General features: G+C 38.5%; 2 protein-coding genes across 6 annotated transcripts; one reads left to right on the top strand and one right to left on the bottom strand.

Moving 5' to 3' along the window:
- The first annotated feature begins 1494 nt into the window (after window positions 1-1494).
- Window positions 1495-8816, top strand: LOC121856208 (transcriptional activator SPT7-like). Its single transcript, XM_042351559.1, has 7 exons — window positions 1495-1586; window positions 1771-1950; window positions 2488-3222; window positions 3441-3700; window positions 4542-4682; window positions 7396-7488; window positions 8636-8816. Exons 2-7 carry the CDS (start codon window positions 1914-1916, stop codon window positions 8765-8767), a joined length of 1398 nt encoding a protein of 465 aa, XP_042207493.1. The 5' UTR covers window positions 1495-1586; window positions 1771-1913; the 3' UTR covers window positions 8768-8816.
- A 2727-nt stretch (window positions 8817-11543) lies between these two features.
- Window positions 11544-20414, bottom strand: LOC121856207 (macrophage migration inhibitory factor homolog). Of its 5 annotated transcripts, XM_042351557.1 has the most exons (5): window positions 18929-18991; window positions 17622-17758; window positions 16817-16932; window positions 14370-14542; window positions 11544-11734 (listed from the first exon to the last, which is right to left on the bottom strand). In XM_042351557.1, the coding sequence occupies exons 3-5, from the start codon at window positions 16922-16924 to the stop codon at window positions 11653-11655; spliced, it is 363 nt and encodes a 120-aa protein (XP_042207491.1). In that variant the 5' UTR covers window positions 16925-16932; window positions 17622-17758; window positions 18929-18991; the 3' UTR covers window positions 11544-11652. The 5 variants fall into 5 exon arrangements, with proteins under 5 accessions (XP_042207491.1, XP_042207487.1, XP_042207489.1 ...); XM_042351553.1 differs by lacking the exons at window positions 17622-17758; window positions 18929-18991 and adding an exon at window positions 20306-20414; XM_042351555.1 differs by lacking the exons at window positions 17622-17758; window positions 18929-18991 and adding an exon at window positions 20290-20384.
- Between the last annotated feature and the right edge of the window lie 1078 nt (window positions 20415-21492).

Below are 21492 nucleotides of genomic sequence, written 5' to 3'. Positions count from 1 at the left end.
TAAATAAATCCAAATATTAGTTTCAATCCAATGTTTATATAATCCTAAAAGTATAAATATATTTTTTATTGCCGATAAAAGCCCGTAATTATTGTAGAAATCTTTGAACATATTGTGGTAATTCATTTACGAACGTTGTCCCTTTACTTATCCTCTTCACCGCTGATCGGCTCGTTAGCCGCTTTGGCGATCGGTCACGTCTCTGTTACGCACTGCCCCATTATTGTTTTCATAAAAAGTTACAGATATATTGTAATCAAACTATTCTAAGACATTTTATTCTCTGGCATTCCCGTGGGAAATTTATAATTTTCAAGTAATTTAATAGATAAATTTGCCAACAATATTACTTGTTTAAAGTGGGCGGAGCATTGAAGTCGAGAGAAATGTGGGGTATAATACTAAAAATAACACCAAACAAACCTAAGAAAACCTGACCTAGCGTTTCCTAACTCCCAAAAATCGTAAAACTATAAAAAGTTGACCTTATTCATGTTTTCGGTGTTTATTGGTAATGGTGTTGTTTTCGGTTAAGAATGTGTTATTGTTTTCGGTGTTCAGATAAGGAGGAATTCATGAACTCTAAAATGATTCTTTAGTTTTTTTTAGTTTAACAAATTTATTGGCAAAGCTTGTAGTACAGTTTGCCTATTCTGAGTAATTCCGTCAGGTCTTGACACTGAGGGTGGTATCACTTCTCACTGCCAGGCAGGACAGAGGTTCATACACAAAGAAATACATCATATTCATTAACAGCTATAAATGTATAGAGGTCAGATTCATATGGGTAATGTCACTGTTCACTGCCATGCGGGACAGAGGTTCGTACACAGAGACGCATCATATTCATTGACAGTACATATACGTACACACACACATATACATACACATATACATGTACATATATATACACATATGCACACATACATACATATACGTCGGTCAGATTCATGTGGGTAATGCCACTGTTCACTGCCATGCAGGACAGAGGTTCGTACACAAAGAAGGATTCTCAAAATTTTTACAAGTTAAAAAAGATTAGGGAAGTAGAAACATATATCTATATACTTTCAACTTCCCTGACTCCAGAAATTTGCTGCATGACATTAAAAATCCTATTATAAAATTAGACTCATATCTCGCAATTTCTAGGAATGCGCTGAAGAAAACTTAAGAGAATGCCAAAAAATATTTCCTAAAAGGACATTATACTACAGTACCTTGATCTAAAAATGGTCGATGTTATAAACGTAACAAGCCACGCATAACCAAAATTTAGTTATATTTCACATATAAAATTAAAGGATAACTATCAAACCTCATAAATATTACTTAATGATCATTTAATTAATTTAAAATGGTGATTAATTTGTAGTTTTCTACCTAAAACAAACAATACGAAAAACGGTCGTGGTAGTTTTTAAACATTGATCATCCTCAAGGTAAAGTTTTCCCCCTGATATAATATATAAACATTTACTCAGTAAAATCGGCATACAAGTTTACAATCGGTCTTTTATCTTATTTGCGTGTATAACTTATTTTAGGTGTTATTTTATTACTGTGCAGGGTAGTAATATATTTATGTGAGTGTTTCTATTTATATTGTACACGTGTAGTGGATTCCTTCCCTACAAACGCTGAAACTCCACACACGACCAAGATAAAACAATATTGATGGATTTTAAGTTCGCTAACACATTTTCATGGAGCGTAACCTAACATAACGAGTGATGTGTCTGTTTTATCTAAACCATTATGTATTTCCAGAAAACTTCTTGGCCAACCATCATTTAGAAACCAACAACGTTCACTCGGAAGTGATGTTTGTGTCGAGAGTCTACATAATAAGCCACAACAAACTACCTTCATTAAAATGTACATAATCAGCCACAACAACTACCTTCATTAAAATGGACGGCAGTATAAGTAGTCAGCTCAGCCAGTATTGTAAGTAATTTCTTGCCCTAATTATGTAACTTTTCAATGATGATTTTGGGTGTTTTTCTGTTATTCTGGATGCACTGTGATAAAATATATAACAATATTATATCCAAAGTCCTAGAGAAAACGTGTTATAATCCCCGAAGCTCTCTTGATGTCACCTTATAACCAATCAATACGTAAGGGCTGGCAACCACTCTACAGTACACCCAACTTTATAACACCAAATGATTAAACGGTTAAACACCCTAACATTACCTTAACCCCACTTCACTCCCAGGTAGCATTAGGGTCTTTAATCCTCAAGGGTTCACTTTACATCACAGTCTGTCTACTACTATATTGTACAGTGTAAGTGCTGCTCATCTCTCCTGGAAGCTGATTATTGAGGATGGCCACAGCTACCCCCCACGCCTTAATATTAATAAATAATCTTGCACTTTCTTTATTCTGCTTGACCCTTCCTGTCAACTGTACTCTTATATTTCCTTACTTGTTATACAGTATATATTATGTAACCTTTTTTAACATTTCTCATTACAGTTGATCAGTTGTTGGGAGATGCATCAGTAAATTGCCAAACCAATTCATCAAAAAGAACTGAAATTAAGAGGAACACTAAAGAGAAAAATGTTGGGGATGGTAGGGTGGAAATTGAGTATCAAGAACCTTTAATTCCAAGTGAAAAGAAGATGAAAGAAGACGCGATGGGTGGTATTTCCGGAAGAAACAGAAAAATACAAACAAACATCTTAGCGTTAGTGGAAGCTCCAGATATTACACTCGTGAAGAAATTACCCAAAGGAAGAGAAAACCAAAGAAATAACAATGGTACAAAGAAAATTGAGAGAACACACAATACCCGCAAAGCACAGAAAAAGCGTAAAGAAGATCGAGAGCAGACAAACACCGTGGCTGAAAAAAGAGCGACAGACGACGGCTTTAAGATCGTGTCCGAGATCCCCGATGACGACTCCGATATATCAGATGCTTTTGAATATAACAGTGAGGAGGGTGAAGGAAACACAGATATTAATTACAATCAAGATAGTCAAAAAGGGAAAAGAGATGATGTTCATACTAACTCAAGTAAGACAAAAACAACTGAAGATGGATTCAAAGTAGTTACAGAAATTCCCTCCGATGACAGCGATGTTAGTGATGCTTTTGATGATGAAGACTTTGAAGATACAAACCAAGACTTGGTGGTCAAAGGAACACATTTCAATGGACAGAAAAGTATTAAAAAACCCATTCTTCAAATAATGGATGATTTTGGTAAGTTGTTGTTAATTGTGTATGATTTTGTTAGGTTAACCTTATCTAACTTTACCTAACCTTCCCAAATAGCATTAATGTGTTTAAGTGATATAAACCCAAGAAATGTCCAACTAACTCCATCAGCTTTAATCTCTCTCTACATATATTGTTGTTTTGGGTTTTTTATGCTTTTTTAATCTCTCTATATACCGTATTGATTATTTTTTATATTTCAGGCTTTGACGGCAATATTCTGTTCGAGAAATGGAAGCAAACCCCAAAAGAAACAAATAAGTGCTGTAAAAAGGTAAAATATAAGAAAGGAGCTTCAATCACCTTGGCTGAGGCAGCCAGAAGGAACCAGCCAAAAGAGGACTTGGTAATACTGGACTATGCCAAAAAAAGAGGAACAAACAAAAGGAAAAAAGTTGAACCCAAGGAAGAGGAGGAAGAAGATAACAACACCATTGACCAAGTTAATCAACTACCATCTCAAGTGAGGATTTTTTCTTATCTTGAAAGTTCACTCCTCATAAATAACCAAACGAGGTGACAGTGTGTGTGTGTGTGTGTGTGTGTGTGTGTGTGTGTGTAGTTTAGGTTCTGGGTAATACTATAGGAAAGGTTGTCATGGATGCGAAAAACTAATACTGTATTATTATTGTTATTAAGAGTCAGGTGAGTAAGTATTATTGTATATTATTTTTGGGAAAGTTTTTTGTAAAATTTGGACCATAGTCTCTTCTTATGCTCGTGACAGTGAAGTGTTTCATATACAAACTAAAGCAGAGAGGAGTCCATAGATATACCAACAACGATGATGCAATGACTCAGAAATATTACCCCATACATTCACTAACAGCAACACTCGACCCCTCAGAAATTTATCCTCATTGCTTTATGGCCATTTATCACTGCCTGGTTTACTGCCATGTGTCTTTGAATACTGAAACATAGGCGGTCACTGTTTATGATCTTAAATATTTGTAGTGTGGCAAAAATAGTCTCAGATCACCTTCTTCCAGGGGAATTAATGCTGTCGGCTGCTCACTGATTGTTATGTGGTTAAACTGGAAGCCATGTTTAAGTTTTATTCCCTCATTTTAATTTTTCAGATAATTCAACATAGAATCCATTCCATATATTGTACTGTATGATAAAGTAGTTTGACTAAATAAGAAGTTTATTTTCTGATATTTTAGTCTCTGAGAAGGAATATTTTGTTGGAACTTATGATTATTGTAATTTTTCATCTCATTTTTGCAACCTCTTTATCTACAATGATTTAGGATGTCTGGAATCATGAATAAAGAATGTTATGTATCATTTTTCTTCAGAAAGTTCTTGATGAGAAGGAGTTAAAACGTGTAAGGTATGACGTCTTCAAGTTGGGGATGAGCGGCTTTAACAAAGAGAAGATACAGGACACAAGACTGGCTCTGGCTATTAAACTGGGAGCTAAACCGCCAAAGAATAAGGTAGTGAACTTTTTGAGCATTAGGATCCCATGTTTATATCACCCTATGTTGCACCTCCCTCATGCTAACCAAATCTGAAATGCATAATAAGGATCACAGTATGAGCATTTATACACTGAAAGAGATAGATACAGTCTCTTCCCCGACGGGACGGGATTAGGGTTCCAAATCCGGGTCGTAATTCGAAAATGCAAAAAATTATACATAGAAAATCTAAAATGAAATACAGTACAGTAAAAGTAATCAATAATGAAGAATGAATACAGTGTTTCTGTGCACTTACCTTTAATGTAGTCAGCTGAATGCACACAAGGCACCCATAATTTTCGAATTAAACATGGAGACTACATTAATTGGATGAAGCAGAGGAGGAGATAGGGCTGGGTGGGTCATCAATGTCACTTTCTTCAAACAGGTTAACATACAGAGGATACTTGCTTGTTGAAGGTATTGGATCATCTTTAGGGAGTGAAGAGGCAGCACTGTTGGGGCATGAAGAGACAGCAATGGGGGACTTTTTAAAATATATATCCAATTTAGACTGCACAGTTTGCCTTTTCTTTTCATTGTAAATTTCCCTGTAGCAAGCAAGTACCGGTAAGTGCATCTTGGATCTTTCGGTCAACTTTTGTAAAACGCTCAACATTTTGATCCATTCCGTCAAACATTTGCATCCCCTTATTAATAGTAGCAAATGCCTCTGCCATTTGCTTCACTGAAATTTTTTGGGGGGTGCAGGTTCTTCTCATTTTGACTCTTCCTCTGCAATTTTCTGTGCCTCCAATTCAATAAGATCCTCGTTACTTATTTCTTCTGCTACACTTTTCACCAACTGCTCAACATCTTCATTATCAATTTCTAACTCCAGCTGTTTACCCAACTCCACTATCTTGTTACTAATCTCAGAAATTACGTCATCTTCATTAAATCCTTTGAAACTGTTCACATATCTTTTCGGGACTTTCTTCCATATTCCATTCATGCACTGACCTGTAACCTCATCCCATGCTCCACTAATGTTCTTTATACATTTCAAAATGTTGTCATCTTTTCAAAATTCTCTGAGCGTTTTCTCACCTTCAGTAGCAGCAACAGCCTGAGCGAAGGTCGTTCGTAAATAATTCGCTTTAAAAGCAGCAATAGCACCTTGATCCATGGGTTGGATGATAGAGGTAGTGTTAGGTGGAATGTAGACTACCTTAACATCAGGGTGCAGGTCATCCGGGTGTGGTGGGTGTCCCGGAGCATTATCTAAAATTAATAAAATCTTGAATGCAATCCCTTGTTGCAGACAATACTCCTTGGCTCGTGGAATGAAACAAGTCGGGAACCAATCCTCAAACAGTACTAGGGTCATCCATGCTTTCTTATTACTGTACTGTAATAAAACACTGGCAGTGTGTGCTTGCTTACATTTTTAAAAGCCCTTGGGTTTTCTGAATGATATGTCATGAAAGGTTTTACCTTGAAACCAGCTACCGTACATTCCCTCCCAACAGAAGTGTGATTCGGTCCTTGAATCCCGGCATGGTTTTCTCCTCTTTGTGGATGTATGTCCATTCTGGCATGCGTTTCCAGAATAAGCCAGTTTCATCCACATTAAATATTTGCTCAGGCAAATAATTTCCCTCCACGATGACACGAACTAGCTCCTCCTTAAAAGCTTCAGCAGCACCCACATCAGCACTTGCTGCCTCTCCACTCACCTTTACAATATGCAAACTGTAACGGTTCTTAAACCTTTGGAACCACCCATGACTTGCTGTGAAGTTTTGGTCGCACTGATCTCCTTCCTGCTCCTTCAGGCTTAAGGGTACACGCTTTTGTATCTGATCTTCCTTCCATATCACAAGTAATTTCTCCATCTCATGAATAGGACCTTGTTTTTTTTTCGTTATTATTGTTCCCTTTATAGGCGCTGATCTTTTCAGTACCTCACGAATTCGTTCCCTGTCATTCAGAATTGTCGAGATCGTTGAGCGAGAGAAGCCAAGGTCGCGTGAAATGGTTGCTACCGTTTTCCCATTTTCATATTGCATTATTATCTTCATTTTCATCTCAAAAGTAATTGAAAGTCTCCTTTTCTTCTAACCACCACCAGAACTCTCACTTCTACACTTGCCAGTCATTCTAAAGTGAATTAGAAACGAAAATATTATCAGTACACAGCGCTATCACTATCGACAACAATGACAGCCAAACACCAACTGAGCGCTCTACAGCGTGGATGTTGTAGCCACGAGACGACCCAGCCCACCCGATGCTCTCGTTTGGGAAGGAAACGTTTTGGTCTAGAAAATACGCGCGTCGTTTGAATAGATTTTGGTACCTACTGCGGCTGTCGTATATGCGGGTGGTCGTGTGTCGAGTAGGTTGTAAGTCGAGGAGTAGCTGTATTGCATACATTTAGAGTTAAGTAGACATTCTTCCCTTAAGCCATGGATAATTTGTGAACCAGTTGGGATGTTACAAGAAACGGGTTAAGGTATTATTAACTAACCGCCCAAATAACTAGCAAGCTGATGAGTGGTTAAGTGATAAATTAAAATTATATTCCTGTACTGATACTGACTCATCATATACAAGGTATTGCCAACAAATGGTTAAGCCAGTACAGTAAAATAACCAGCCAACACCCTCCACCAGACAAATAAATTTAGTTGGTATGTTTTTCCAATATTGTGAACTGTAATTTAAAAATTTTACTTTACAGGCAATAAATTATAAGGATCTTCTTAAAATGAAAAAAGAAGAAAAACAAAAGATGTTGGAGGAAGAAGCAATGACTGGGCGGACAGGACAGAAGGTATGGGTTAATAAATAGCTTACAATATAGCAAAAAATTTATTCTTGTAGGATCTTGAGAAACTAGTGGACATACAGTCTGCCTTCGGTTTACATAGTTTCCATTTGAACAGTATTTTTTATTTCAATGATATAACCTTTTGTGTCAGATGAAGGTTGGCTGTATTATGGTAAGGGTGTGTGTATGTGTGTAAACTTATCCTTGTTTAATGTAACTTGTATTGCCGTAGATATTATGTAAAGCCAACAAATTCAAATGTATGTGCCAACATTATGGTCAGAGGTGACACTTTTTCCCATCATAATGAAACTTAACATGGCTTATTAATGGCTTTAGTGTAGAACTCTTTTAGGTCAGGTATCTTGTCCAAAACCACATCCAAAGTATAATTTTTGTATCATAATTTGATGAAACTCTGCATGAATAAAGACAAATAAGGTGACTTCACTCCTGAGCAGTTGCTTCAAGTATATAAGGGATTCATTCGTCCTAACTAGGAGTACTGCTCTCATATCTGGGGTGGTTCTTCTTCTGTCCAACTGTTAGATAGGGTGGAATTAAAGGCATTTTGTCTTGTTAACTCTCCTCCTTTAGTTGACAATCTTTCTTCCCTTTCACTTCACCGCAATGTTGCTTCACTCTCTCTCTTTTACAGGTACTTTAACGGGCAATGTTCGGTGGATTTGCCATCCTGTGCACCGCCGGCAGGGCAGTGGGCTCGTAATACTCGTCTTGCCCGCGGTGCCCACCGTTTCTCTGTGGATGTCGGTCACACTAGAATAACCCGTTATAGTACCTCCTTCTTTCCTCACACAGCCAAACTGTGGAATGCTCTGCCTTCTGTGTTTCCACACATACAATGTCTCACTTTAAAAAACTGGTTTTCCAGCATCTTCGTGGTGTAGATTAATATAACCTTTTCCTTTTCTTTCTTTAATTTCTTTCTATTCTTATTTTTGCCCCCTAGGCCCCGTTGTGGGTCATTGACCTGTGTCCGGGTGGGCTAATCCCTGTAAAAAATAAAATAAAAAAATAAATAAGAAAAAATAAAAACAAACGATGCACATAATGTTTGCTGTGTTCGTCCCTTTTGAATTTATGTTTCAGCACTAATGTACTATATGTAAATAATGATGTGTTTTTGCAGATAATGAAACCTACAAAGAAAAAATCGAGAGATACTAACAGTGACAGAGGCTTCACTCCACAAGTTGGCACCTTCAAGAATGGTGTTCAGGTGCTGTCAAAAAAAGATTTGGCCAAAATCAATGCTTCATAAGTAATTTTTATCTAATACTTTATTATGTTTAAATAAAATGGTAGTTGAGTATCTGGTAATGTTTATCCTGTGTGTGTGTTATACAACTTGTCTCAGCTTGATGTATGGCAAAGATATTGTGTGTAGTTACACCAACAATGTATGAAGACATGTAATGACTTGGTCAAAGTTAATTACAGTAGTTTTACAACACTACTTACTCACCTCTTTTAATTCTTTTTTAATGAATTTTTGTGTCATTCTGTATTTGCTAAAGTAGTTAAAAAACACAATAATTTCTAATTCTGTTTGTAAAAGTGTTTTGACCAAGAGAAGTGAAAATGTAATGTTGCTCAAAATCTCATTATTGGTAATAATCAACACCAGTTGTGTGGCATAAAGGTTAGGGTTGCCATACGTCCATATTTTCCCGGACATGTCCTCCATTTAGGTCTCGAAATCTCCATCCGGAAGGAATTTTTAAAATTCTTCAAAAGTCCGGAATTTCAGCATCCATCATTTTCTCCACAGAAAAAAAAACATGAAACTGTAATGACGGGAGAGAGAGAGAGGGAAGGTGGGAACCGTAGAGATCTCGTTCAGTTTTCGTCAGCTGATAAGTCACTTGTATGCCTGTACGGTGTTGTCAACTAAGCTGTCAAATATTTGACCAAGTTAGTAACCTGAAACAGTTTGTGGAAAATTACAAGTGATGAAGAATTTAGTAATCTGCCAACACAAAAAGTAGACCAGATACTTTGAAAAATCAAAGAACATTGAATGCCACTCAGAATTGCTAAGAATTGCACAATTCTTCTTTGCTATATCATCTCACAATGCAAACGTAGAAAGAGTTTTTTCACTGATGCAAAGTCAATGGACAAAGGAAAGAAACAAATTGAGTGTTGAAACAATGAAAGGCATTCTGACTGTACAGTACAACTTCGAGAAACACCTTGCAGTGACTTTTATACCCCTTTATAAAAAAGCAATCAGCCAATACTGAAAAAGTTCCGATCTACAGAAAAGTATGCATGGGCACATCGTCACACACAGTGGGGGAGACTGCAGCGAAGGGAATGAAGATGTTCAGCCTTAAGCAAAGGTAATTTTTGTTTTATTTAAGATTTCAATACCATGTATGTTGTATATTAGCCTGTGTGTGCCGGGCGGGGGGGGGATGTCTTCGGGAGCGTCCTCTTTTTGGAGTGTTCAGATTTGGCAACCCTAATAAAGGTAAGCAATGTGGTCATTTGTCATCAGTGCTGAAGAATGATTAAGTAAACAAAAAGTGACAGATGCCAGGAATCTGGAAAACTATAAACAAAACAGTGTTATTCTTCACAACATGACACACCACTACTATACCTGACTCAAAAGAAAGCTTACTGTATACCAGCAGCTTTATATTTAGTACAATATTCTTTGAATAATAATAAATACAAAATTGCCACAAGGCTTATAAACAATTATGACAATAGAGGAAAGGAAGTAAAATTTATTCTATAACAGAACAGCCATAAGCTGTACCAAACTGTTTAGGGGTGAAAGTTACAGTACAGGGAATACTTGGCATTGTTTAAGAAGTGTGTAACAGACAAGAATCAAACTTGGTTAAAGAAACTAACAAAACATAATACTATACTGTACACACCATCTCTGGTGTAAAGCAGCAACAGCATGGGAAGAAGTAGCACCAGCAGCATGGGTAGAAGCAGCAGCAAGGGCATAAGCAGGTACAAGAGAAATGGGTAGAGGCAGCAGCAGCAACATGGGTAGAAGCAGCACCAGCAGCATGGGAAGAAGCAGCACCAGCAGCATGGGTAGAAGCAGCAGCAGGGGCATAAGCAGGTACAAGAGAAATGGGTAGAGGCAGCAGCAGCAACATGGGTAGAAGCAGCAACAGCATGGGCAGAAGCAGCACCAGCAGCATGGGTAGAAGCAGCAGCAGGGGCATATGCAGGTACAAGAGAAATGAGTAGAGGCAGCAGCAGCAACATGGGTAGAAGCAGCAACAGCATGGGAAGAAGCAGCACCAGCAGCATGGGTAGAAGCAGCAGCAGGGGCATATGCAGGTACAAGAGAAATGAGTAGAGGCAGCAGCAGCAACATGGGTAGAAGCAGCAACAGCATGGGAAGAAGTAGCACCAGCAGCATGGGTAGAAGCAGCACCAGCAGCATGGGTAGAAGCAGCACCAGCAGCATGGGTAGAAGCAGCAGCAAGGGCATAAGCAGGTACAAGAGAAATGAGTAGAGGCAGCAGCAGCAACATGGGTAGAAGCAGCAACAGCATGGGAAGAAGCAGCATGGGTAGAAGCAGCAGCAGCATGGGAAAAAGCGACAGCAGCTTCCAATGTTTTTACCGTCATATAAACTTATTGTTACAGTCGTCGGCGTTTGGAATTCATGCTTCCTGACTTGGCCGTATCATCTTCAGAACTTTCCAATCTTGCATGGGTCGGCTGTGATTACCTGAGGGCAGCCCTACAGGTTGCACTCCATGGAATCTTGCAGTCTCTTGTCAGATTCTTATGTCTTGAGTTCATGTCTTATAGCCTTTCCTCGTGTCATTCTTGACTTTTCAATTCTATTATTAATTGGTTTAAGTCATCTTTTACACGAGTTTGACTTAAAAACATAATTACTTAAGTTTCACGTATTTTTAAAACCAGGTGAAGCCTCGATGTTGTCCACTCGGGCATTATACATTGTTAGTATACAAGTTGCAGTTCATACTGTCAATACTAAGACACCAGCAACTCTAAAGTTACCAGTACATGGATAATAAGCCAACACAAATGCTTCATCATTATATTTATTCCAGTCAGGTGGATACTGAATAGTGGTGACAACAGTGGGATTGATAAATATTACTTACTCATTCAGTAGAATATTTCACTCCACTCTTATCGTCCTAGTAACTGATGGAAAGTGGTTCCTTTATATCCTATTTCTGATGATGGTTTGTCAAAGAACTGGATGTACATTCTGAAAGTAAAAAAAATGCAAAATCAATTAAGTAATGCGAGTATATTCAGATCACTAGAAAATTACCCCCCCAAGTTTATTTCACCTGATGATTAAACACCCTAACAGTACCTGGGGGTTAAAAATACACAAGACTCCATAATATCATATTCAATGTCACAAAGTGTAAGGCTGCACCCGGGTCAAACCAATGGTAAGGAGACGTATCATATGTCCCAATGGGACGAAGAAACTGCATTAATAGAGACCGAAAGCGAAAAGGAACTGGGTGTGTATGTTGACAATGAACTGAAGTTGTCGAGCCATTGTGAGAAGAAGGTGAATCGAGTAACTAAACTAGTAGGTCTTATAAGAAGGTCGTTCAGATAACTAGACGGTCCGTCCCTCTTAACGATCTTCAAGAGTGTGGTGTTTCCCCGTCTAGAGTACTGTCTGGTCCCCAAGATATGCTAGGGACTCAGTTAATTGAAAATGTTCAATGGAGGGCCACCAGACTGGTGCCTGCACTTCGGCACCTCAGTTATCCAGAGATTAGAGCACCTGCAATTGCCTAGCTTTATACTACAGACAGGCAAGGGGTGACCTAAATGAGATGTATAAACCAGGCAAGGGGTGACCTAAATGAGGTATAAACATCTCAAAGGGCACTACTCAGTCGAGTGTCAATACCTGGAGCGGGCAGACACTTGCTCCACAAGGGGTCACAGCACAAAGTAAAGAAGCCACAAGTCCAGAAAATTGTGATGGCAAACTTTTTCGGAGTGAGAGTTGTGAACTCTTGGGACAATCTACCAGAAAGTGTTGTGACGGCACCGAGTGTGAGTTCTTTCAAGACCGATCGGCCAAGGAGAAACGAGCCGATGAGTGGTGAAGAGGATAAAGGTAAAAGTAATAATTAATTCTAATCACAAATGAAATATCCTCTTCAACACGCAGGACAGTATATAAAGTCAGTGCAAGTTATGCAGAGATTGACTGTATCCTGACTGGTTTATAAATAGAATAAAGTATATTTATAATCTGTTAACCACTCAGTGTAGTATTACAAGCTGAAGAAAGTAACACAGGCTGGGTGAGAACTAAATGATATACTGTATTTTAAACTTGGGTAAAATTCATGAACAACATCCTATGTGAAATTCAGAATATTCCACTTGAAACTTTCCCAGGAGTGACAAACAATTAGCTGTTAGAATACAAGCAGTGATTGGTGGGAAAGGGGCTTACATTGAACATGTGGCATTAAAGTAAACTTACAGGCTTTGGCATTAACATAAAGCAAACAGAAATGAAAAGTTTTGTGTAGTGTATTTTTCTGAGCAAAATTATTTTAGGGACATTTTTCTGGGACACCCTCTATATACTACTCAACATACATCATACTTTATACTAAACAATACACATGTATGAAGTAAATACAGTACAGTAGAAGTGTTATTGTAATGGCCTCTATTTTATAAACAGAAGAATTATATAAATGGGTTAATTACATTTGATTTATAAACAGGTTCACCCCCTGTAACTTTCCACTAGCTATTAGGTGACATGTTCAGTGCACATGATAACGTGTGTCCACGGGAAGCTGCATCATATGCCGAGTTAAGGCATTAAGTAGTCGGCTCCCTGGCCACCAAAAGCCGGCAGTAGTTTGATATCCTTGACTAGAGGAAGACGTTATTTGAGAGCCATCGTGGATGGTTCCGTCTTCCCTCGAGGGAGGACGACGTGCCTATTCCGATCTCCCTCGATGGGTCACTTCTCATATAAGTCCCACTCATAATCTCACATCGAAAGGACGTGATTAAACGGTCTATTTACATAGCCGCCCTCCTCTCTCTTCACACTCATAAATAGTGGAAGTTACAGTTGATCTACATCTGGACGTGTATCCGAAATAGCTTCTCAAGTGATTGTTGCAAGTGGTGACAACCCAGGAAGGTTGTTGCATATATGAGAGTTTCACAAGTAACTGTTATATCACACTAACAGTCATCTCACCATATACACAGTTGGTAAAGGTAGAGGTATTATGTTCTCCCCATTACTGTGGCATACTGGTGAAGAAGAAGAACCCATATATGGAACGTGAACGTAAATATGAAATAGCAATCAAAGATATTGTTATATGTGACATTTACTACTACAAGGAAGAATTGTTATATACGTGGCAGCGAATCTACAAAGAAACCGTTATATTACTGTTACAACGATCAAAGAAATCAATAATGGGTAACAACATTCCGGTCTATGAGATTATGAGTGGGACTTATATGAGAAGTGACCCATCGACGGAGAACGAAATAGGCACGTCGTCCTCCCTTGAGGGAAGACGGAACCATCCACGATGGCTCTCAAATAACGTTTTCCTCTAGTCAAGGATATCAAACTACTGCCCGCTTTAGGTGGCCAGGGAGCCGGCTACTTAATGCCTTAACTCGGCATATGATGCAGCTTCCCGTGGTTATCAACTGAACATGTCACCTCATAGCCCTGGTAATTAACCCATTTGTATAATTCTTCTGTTTATAAAACAGGGACCATTACATTATGTGTCAGTTCGTTCTCACTTGCCCTGTACTTTACAGTACAGTACAGTAGTTACAAGGCTTCATCTCACAAGACCATGTCCTCTCACCTGTCACCTGGTATCCCGAGGGAGTTTTCCACAAACTCGTATATCTTGGCAGCGTGACCCTTGTTCTCCTCTACACCTAACTTGCCCAGGCTTATTAACAAAGCGGTGGCGCAGGGGTCAGAGCTGCCGCCAAAGGTCATCAGCTGGTCTGGGATGACGCGCACCACACAGTACTGTAAAAGTTTGACAGGGTGTTAGTTGTACTGTACAGCAGTGGCATACGTACGTCCTGGGTTCAATCCCGGCCCAGGACAGATGCGAGAAGGAAGCTATCCAATGTGACACTACTAAACATTGCAAGATTTCTTTATGTTCTCCAGTTTCCTCCTGTGTTAATACTGGACAAGGTGGGATGTTCTCATGAACTATGATAAAACAGGAGAAGAATTTTTCCTTAAGTCTGAGCTGTGAATACAATAGACTAGAGGTATTGTTATTCACCCATTTCAACTGAAGAAATTTCTCTGACATTATTGCAGATCTCATGAAGATTAAGCTCCCCATCTTATTTCACCAGATGATTAAACACCCTAACCACTACTACGGGAGTTAGGTTAGCATTAAGGTGTCTAATCATCAGGCTTATTACATAACTAAGATCAGTGATATGAACCTTTTAATGTTAAATACACAATAACACACTGGCTATGTACAAGTCGTTACAAGAAATGCTGTAGAGTAATAACGTCCAATGTGAACAGTATCAATCATGGTACAGTACTGCTGACAGTTTACCAGCTAACATTTTTATTTGTGAAACACAATGAAAAAGTAGACATTTTGCAAGATGCTTCCTGAGGTAACATATGAATGACAACAAACCAGTATCAGTGATGAGATGCTTTAGTGTTAGAATATTAATAATAATGGTTGCCCCTCATGCTAGATGATGGCCAGCCCTTGGGCCACCCAGGTATGAATTTGTTTAAGCTGTAATAGCTGTTGCTAACACAACAACAACAACACCCTATGTTCACAAGTTGCATGACCCAGTGTCAAGGAATAGTCCAAGTAGACTGGACAACTCAGTAACTGCACTGGCTAACCATTACCCTAGAACACAAACTGCATATCAATTAACATCCAGGTTCCCAATTACTGCTGGGTAGACAGAGGCAAATGGCATAGAGAAACTTGCCCATAGTTTCACCCTGCCCGAGAATTGCAATAGTAATACAGAAGTGGGTAAGAGGGTGCCATAAGCATACAGCAAAAGGAATATTATGTCCCCAGTACACAAGGTAGCAGTGCGGCTGGCACTATATTCAACCATGTTCACTTCCCAACTGGTAAATTAGGTACCCATTAACAGCTGGGTTGGCCGAGGGTGCCCAGGGTACAAACCAAAGATCCTCAGGTTAGGAAGCCCAGTATTGTGTTCACTCTGCCACCACAATCCATTACACAGTAATTGTAGCACTGTACAGTATACAAGTTAGTTTTATTTCAACAGGAAAACCAAACATCAGTGTACAGTCAGGGAAAAAGCTTCGCTCTCTCCCTAAATGAAGCAGCATCAACCCCAAATGAGATAAAACAGCACACCCACACCAGATGACAGTATGATTAGGTCAGTTCGGAGACTCATTCCCGTGACTCGGTTTACCACGGGAGCGAACTTTTATCTGCTACTGTACATGACAGGTCAAATAGTTTTACACGCTGCCTCAAAAGGTCATCAACAACTGGCAATATATTTTATATAAAATAATATGATTCAAGCTATTTTTAAGTTCAACATCTTCATCATCATCACTTGGAGTCACCAGGCAAGTTTTATGGCTGGAATGCCTTCCATCGTCAAACTAATCTTTCAGAATGGGAACCGAGTATTAAATGTAGGACTTCCAAGTGCCCTCTTAGCTGGTGAGGCAAGGTCGCTATTCTCTGAGGTAATCAAACCTATCCATTCAAGGTCCTTTTTCTATTCCAAAACCACACCAAATTTTTAATAGGTTACAGTAATTAGTCATAACTAAAACTTCCCAAGGATCACTATTACAGTTTATATAATCTTTTTTTAATAATACTGAGGTTCTGTTTATGAAGTTTATTGGAGCGTTGTCCAGCTCAGCTTATTTCACGAGGTAACCTAATTTAATGTTACCTCTCTACATAGCATGAGGGATAGTGCAGTGATATACAGTATATATATATAGAGGGGGACATGGCCCTCCCTCTTAAATACGCAGGTGTTAGCATGTTTACTGATCATCACGTGAATTAAGCTGGGGTGTCTAAGCATCAAGTGATATGAATATTCTTTCTCTATGAAACCTACACAAAAATTTCTAAGGATTTGAAAATTCAGTCAAGTGTTTCAAACTACAGTACAGTACAGTACAGTATTGTCTATTCTGACATTTGAAAATACAATAACTGAAATCTTACATACAGAACTGTATACAGTACAGTACTTAAAACTTTACTTCAAAATTCACAATTACCTGTTCTGCCTTGCCCAGTATAGCACTGAGAAGCTTACTAAGGTTAGTCAGGATCTCTGGAGTTATTTTCTCCTTGGTAAGATTGGTGGCAATCTCCAGGTACGGCATCGTCACTCCTGCCAATCAAAACAAAAATTACCGACGTTACCTAAATTTCTGAAATCTTATCATTCTAAAAAATAAAGTAAAATACATAAACTAATAACAAAAAGAACATCCAAAGATCAGCCACCTCAGCTTATTTCACCAGATGATTAAACACCCTAATGCTACCTGGGGTTGGGTTAGTTAAGGTTAGCATTTGGGAGTTTAACCTTAAGGTGAAATCTGCTGGGGGTTAATATTTGTGCGATTCCAAAAATGGCTCTTACCACTGTAAAACACACCACATACCACACAGAGGGTTATCAAACAGTGCAGCAGCAGCAGCAATAATTAACACTACTGTAAACTATGTAACGTCCAAAATGTTTTCACCATTATCAGCAATAACATTTGTGAACCACCTGCAATATTGCATACGTTTATCATCGTCTCTTTCTTTTGGTTCGTGCACCGACGTTAATTTATACGGGTGAAAGAGCAGGTCTTTCCTAAGAGCTCTCTGTACACTTCCATAAGAAACTCCGGCTTCTTGTGCCAATTTACGAACAGAATTTTTTGGGCTCTGTAATATGTGATCAGATAAATCCTCTAATTTTTCCTGTGTGAGCACTGACGGCCTGCCAGATCTTGGTGCATCAGCGACTGAGCCGGTGTCACGAAACTTTTTTATCAACTGCCTGACTGTGTTGCGGTGCGGTACCTGAATGTTTGGAAATTTTTCTGCAAACCTTCGTTGCACTTCCTCTGTGTATTGTCCCGCACTTCTAAATACAAATTCCACTATGAACGTCCTTGCTTCGAGAGACAGAGCCATTTTCATCTACGAATTCAACAATCCTGTGGGAACAGAAAAATACTGCATTAATTAATTTTTGCAGGTGCGAAGGGACTTTTCGGACAGAATCATCAAAATGACACAAGTGGATTAATGAAAGCAAGTTCTTGGATACCATTTTTTATATTTACTGTAAGTGGAACAAGGTTCTGTAATGCACTGTATTACATTAATGTACAATACAGTATAACAACCACTTTGTACAATAATATAAAATACTTCATTCAGGTTAAGACAGGAAGGTTAGGTTGATTCATCTTGTTATATAAATCATATAAGGTAACAGTTGATGGAAGAATTCGTATATCAAAAGGCACCTGCAAGTGTGTCAGGTATATAATAAAAGTATAATCGTGTCGTTATAGATGGATAAAATTTAGTGTTAAGGATAATAATAAAGTTGACAAACAGAAAATACTGAAACTGCAGTTCCCCATCATAAAAGGTAATTGCGATTTGTTTAAGGTAAGGAATGAGTCATTTTCAGTTAAATATATTTCCGAAAGTTAGTGATTTTAGTGCAAATTAAATCATATATCAATGCAGTAATATTTCGTAATGTCTCTATTTTAATATGAAGTAGACAAAGCAGTGCTTAGGCTCGCCAGTATTTTACATCACATAAACCTGGAGGAACGAACTACTGAAAAAAACTAACCTAACATCCTTAATTCTAATGTATTAATATCAAAAGGTTCTGTAGGTCAGGTTAGGTTAGGTAAGGGGTAAAGATTAGGGAAAGGTTAACCACGGAACTCTATAGCATATTTTTTGCTCGGTCTCTCTACATACAAATCAATATAGAGTTCCGTGGTACACTTTTTCCGAATGTTTATCAGGTCAGGTAAGGTTGTTGATATACCTGTAATTAATGTTTGGCTCTAAGCGGCTAACGAGGATAAAAGTAGGGTAAACATATAACCCCAATACCTGTGAATCATAAAAAACAAAAAGTATATAAAATAGTCAGTAAATTTCTCCCACTATAGAAATTTACGTCTTAATAACATAAATAACAATAACATTAAATAACAAATCATGAACAAAATAAGACATGACATAGTGATAATAACAACATATTAGGTAATGCTTACATGCCAGTTACCATCTGTCTAACACCTGTCATTATGATAAAACCTGATATACTCTAAAATATGTAAGAATAATCATACCTGAGTAAATAAATGAAGTAAGATAACGTTAGATGAGTAATTACTCTGTTGCCAAGACAACTGGAATGAGCTGCTTGATGTTTGTTACAAAATTACCACGACCATCATCGCTTTATATTAAAAAACACAATTAGATTAAACTTAACCCTTTACTAAAATATTCTAAGGTATTTTTAGTCAAGTGAGTTTATTAAAATAAATTTTTCTCGCGATTTTTTTGCCTCCCTTTACTTCCTTTTTTTATAGCTTAAAACAAACATATTAAAAATTAACACGAAAGAGATATTAAAAAATAAATTATTTAATTATAAAATTATATCTAAATCACTAAAGGATCATTAAGGGAAAATACGGTCATTTGATTAAAAAATTTAGCGGTTTTGTTTTAGTACTATTTTAACATGACATCCATCAGATGTTTAAAGTTACTGTACTCTATATTTTACCTCCTTATTTACTACACCTAATTATCTATAAACAGTATCTATACTGTATATTTAGTATGTATGTGTCTGTTACTTCCTATTTATCTACGTATATTTTTATCTCTTAGTTCTATTTTCCAGCAAATTAGTGCAAAAAATTAGTTGGTGTTGGTTGTACAGCGGTAAGGCGTCTAACTCACTAATTTGTCAAGGGCCTAGGCTGAGACACACGTGAGAAGGGTGTTGTCCAGTGTGAGCCTCACTCACTAAATTGATGGGTACAATGGAGGAGCAATTTTTAGGAAAAGCGCTGGAGAATCTACAGTTCTACACCACATATTGACCGTTGTTGTTGTTTGCATAGTTCACCTATCTCGTCTGATATTGCAAACAAGTTGCAGAGTTTGTTGAGGACATGTTGAGAGAGAGGCGAGATTCCCTCCATACAACCATCGCAGGTTCATCTACTATATAATTGGAGGCTCTTGACTGGCAAAACAATGTACCAATAATTATCGTTCACATTCGTCACACAAAGTATAAATTGCCATTACTACATACACTATTGGACGAAGAAATAAGACACAGTTATGAGGTGTTGTTTACATTGGTGAAAAGACCAATTGGCAACTTTCACTCAAGGGAGACTTGCCAACACGAGGAAATATTTCGGGAAATGTCTTCGTAGAGAAATATTTTGGGAAATATCAAAGTACGAGACATTATAATACCTCTGTGAAAATATTTTTGGAAAATCTACAACAATAATAATAATAATAATAATAATAATAATAATAATAATCCTTTGTAGTGGATCCCATCCCCTACAAATGACGACGAGCTCCCGCGCGTCTACCAGCGTACAGCCAGCCACGCTGGTAGACCCAAGGTAAGTAGACACCTACCTTGGGTAGACCAAGGTAGGTATCTACCTACCTTGGGATAGACCTACTCCACAATGCAGACACACACGTAGCAACGCCAGGATCAGAGTGCCGGGTACCTCTGGCATTCTCCTCTGTGATTGGCTCTCGCGCTACGCGCATCCCAAATCCTGATGTTTCAGAATTGTATAAATACGGGCGTAGCTGGCCAGGGAGACGATTAACCACAGACTCAGAAATTTTCTAGACCAAGAAAACAAATATAACCCGAGACAGCACGGCTGAAAGAGAGGAAGTGAGAGAAAAGGGAGGTAGTGAAGACGGGAGGGAGGGAAGGAGGGGTAGTGAAGACGGGAGGGAGAGAAGGAGGGGTAGTGAGAAGGGGAGGGAGGTAGTGAGAAGAAGAAAGAGGGAGTGTAAGGGGGAAAGGAAGGTATGTCAGAGGGAAGATGTTACACACACGACTGACGTATAGATCCCACGAAAGACAAACACCATTAGCCACGACCCATTAAAAATCACCCCACCCATTATTAACCGATCCTCACCCCATTAACACGAAAGAAAATAAAGTCCATTATCTTCAACTCTACCTGACTTTTACTTATTTACCTGTGATACCTGTAATTAGTGACAATGAAACTCACCTGGAATTATACCTAGGTGTCTGCCACGGAAGGTTCGAGGGCAGACTGAAGTACCAAGGTGTCTGCTACGGAAGGTTGATGGCAGACTGAAGAACCAAGGTGTCTGCCACGGAAGGTTGCTGGTCGAAACTCAAATAGGTTAATTGTCTGCCAAGGATATCCAATGGAAAAAATGAGATTAATTGTATGTTTCCCAAGATCAGTGGATGGCAGACATGCAAGATCTTACGTGTCTGCCATGGAAGGTCGATGGAAGACATGCAAAAGATCTTACGTGTGTGCCATAGAAGGTCGATGGAAGACACTAAAACCTAATAGTCTGCCAGGGAAGGTCGATGGTAGACACTAAAACCTAATTGTCTTCCATGGAAGGTCGATAGCAGACACTAAAACCTAATAGTCTGACAGGGAAGGTCGATGGCAGACACTTAAACCTAATTGTCTGCCATGGAAGGTCGATTACACATACTAAAACCTAATAGTCTGCCAGGGAAGGTCGATGGCGGAAACTAAAACCAAATAGTCTGCCAGGGAAGGTCGATGGCAGACACTAAAACCTACTAGTCTACCAGGGAAGGTCGATGGCAGACACTAAAACCTAATAGTCT

This window comes from Homarus americanus, unplaced genomic scaffold (genome assembly GCF_018991925.1).
Source record: "Homarus americanus isolate GMGI-L3 unplaced genomic scaffold, GMGI_Hamer_2.0 scaffold48016, whole genome shotgun sequence".
NCBI classification, from domain to species: domain Eukaryota; kingdom Metazoa; phylum Arthropoda; class Malacostraca; order Decapoda; family Nephropidae; genus Homarus; species Homarus americanus.
Note: the sequence above shows the minus strand (reverse complement) of the source record. Positions and strands in the feature narration are given on the sequence as shown.

Coding starts and splice junctions, on each gene's coding strand:
- LOC121856207 (XM_042351553.1), bottom strand. CDS start 20,399: ATGCGCGTAGCGCGAGAGCCAATCACAGAGGAGAATGCCAGAGGTACC. Junction 16,933..20,305: donor GTGTGTGTCTGCATTGTGGA/GTAGGTCTATCC, acceptor TTTGATTGGCAG/GAGTGACGATGCCGTACCTG. Junction 14,543..16,816: donor TACTGGGCAAGGCAGAACAG/GTAATTGTGAAT, acceptor AAACTTTTACAG/TACTGTGTGGTGCGCGTCAT.
- LOC121856208 (XM_042351559.1), top strand. CDS start 1,914: ATGGACGGCAGTATAAGTAGTCAGCTCAGCCAGTATT. Junction 1,951..2,487: donor TAGTCAGCTCAGCCAGTATT/GTAAGTAATTTC, acceptor TTCTCATTACAG/TTGATCAGTTGTTGGGAGAT. Junction 4,683..7,395: donor CTAAACCGCCAAAGAATAAG/GTAGTGAACTTT, acceptor TTTACTTTACAG/GCAATAAATTATAAGGATCT.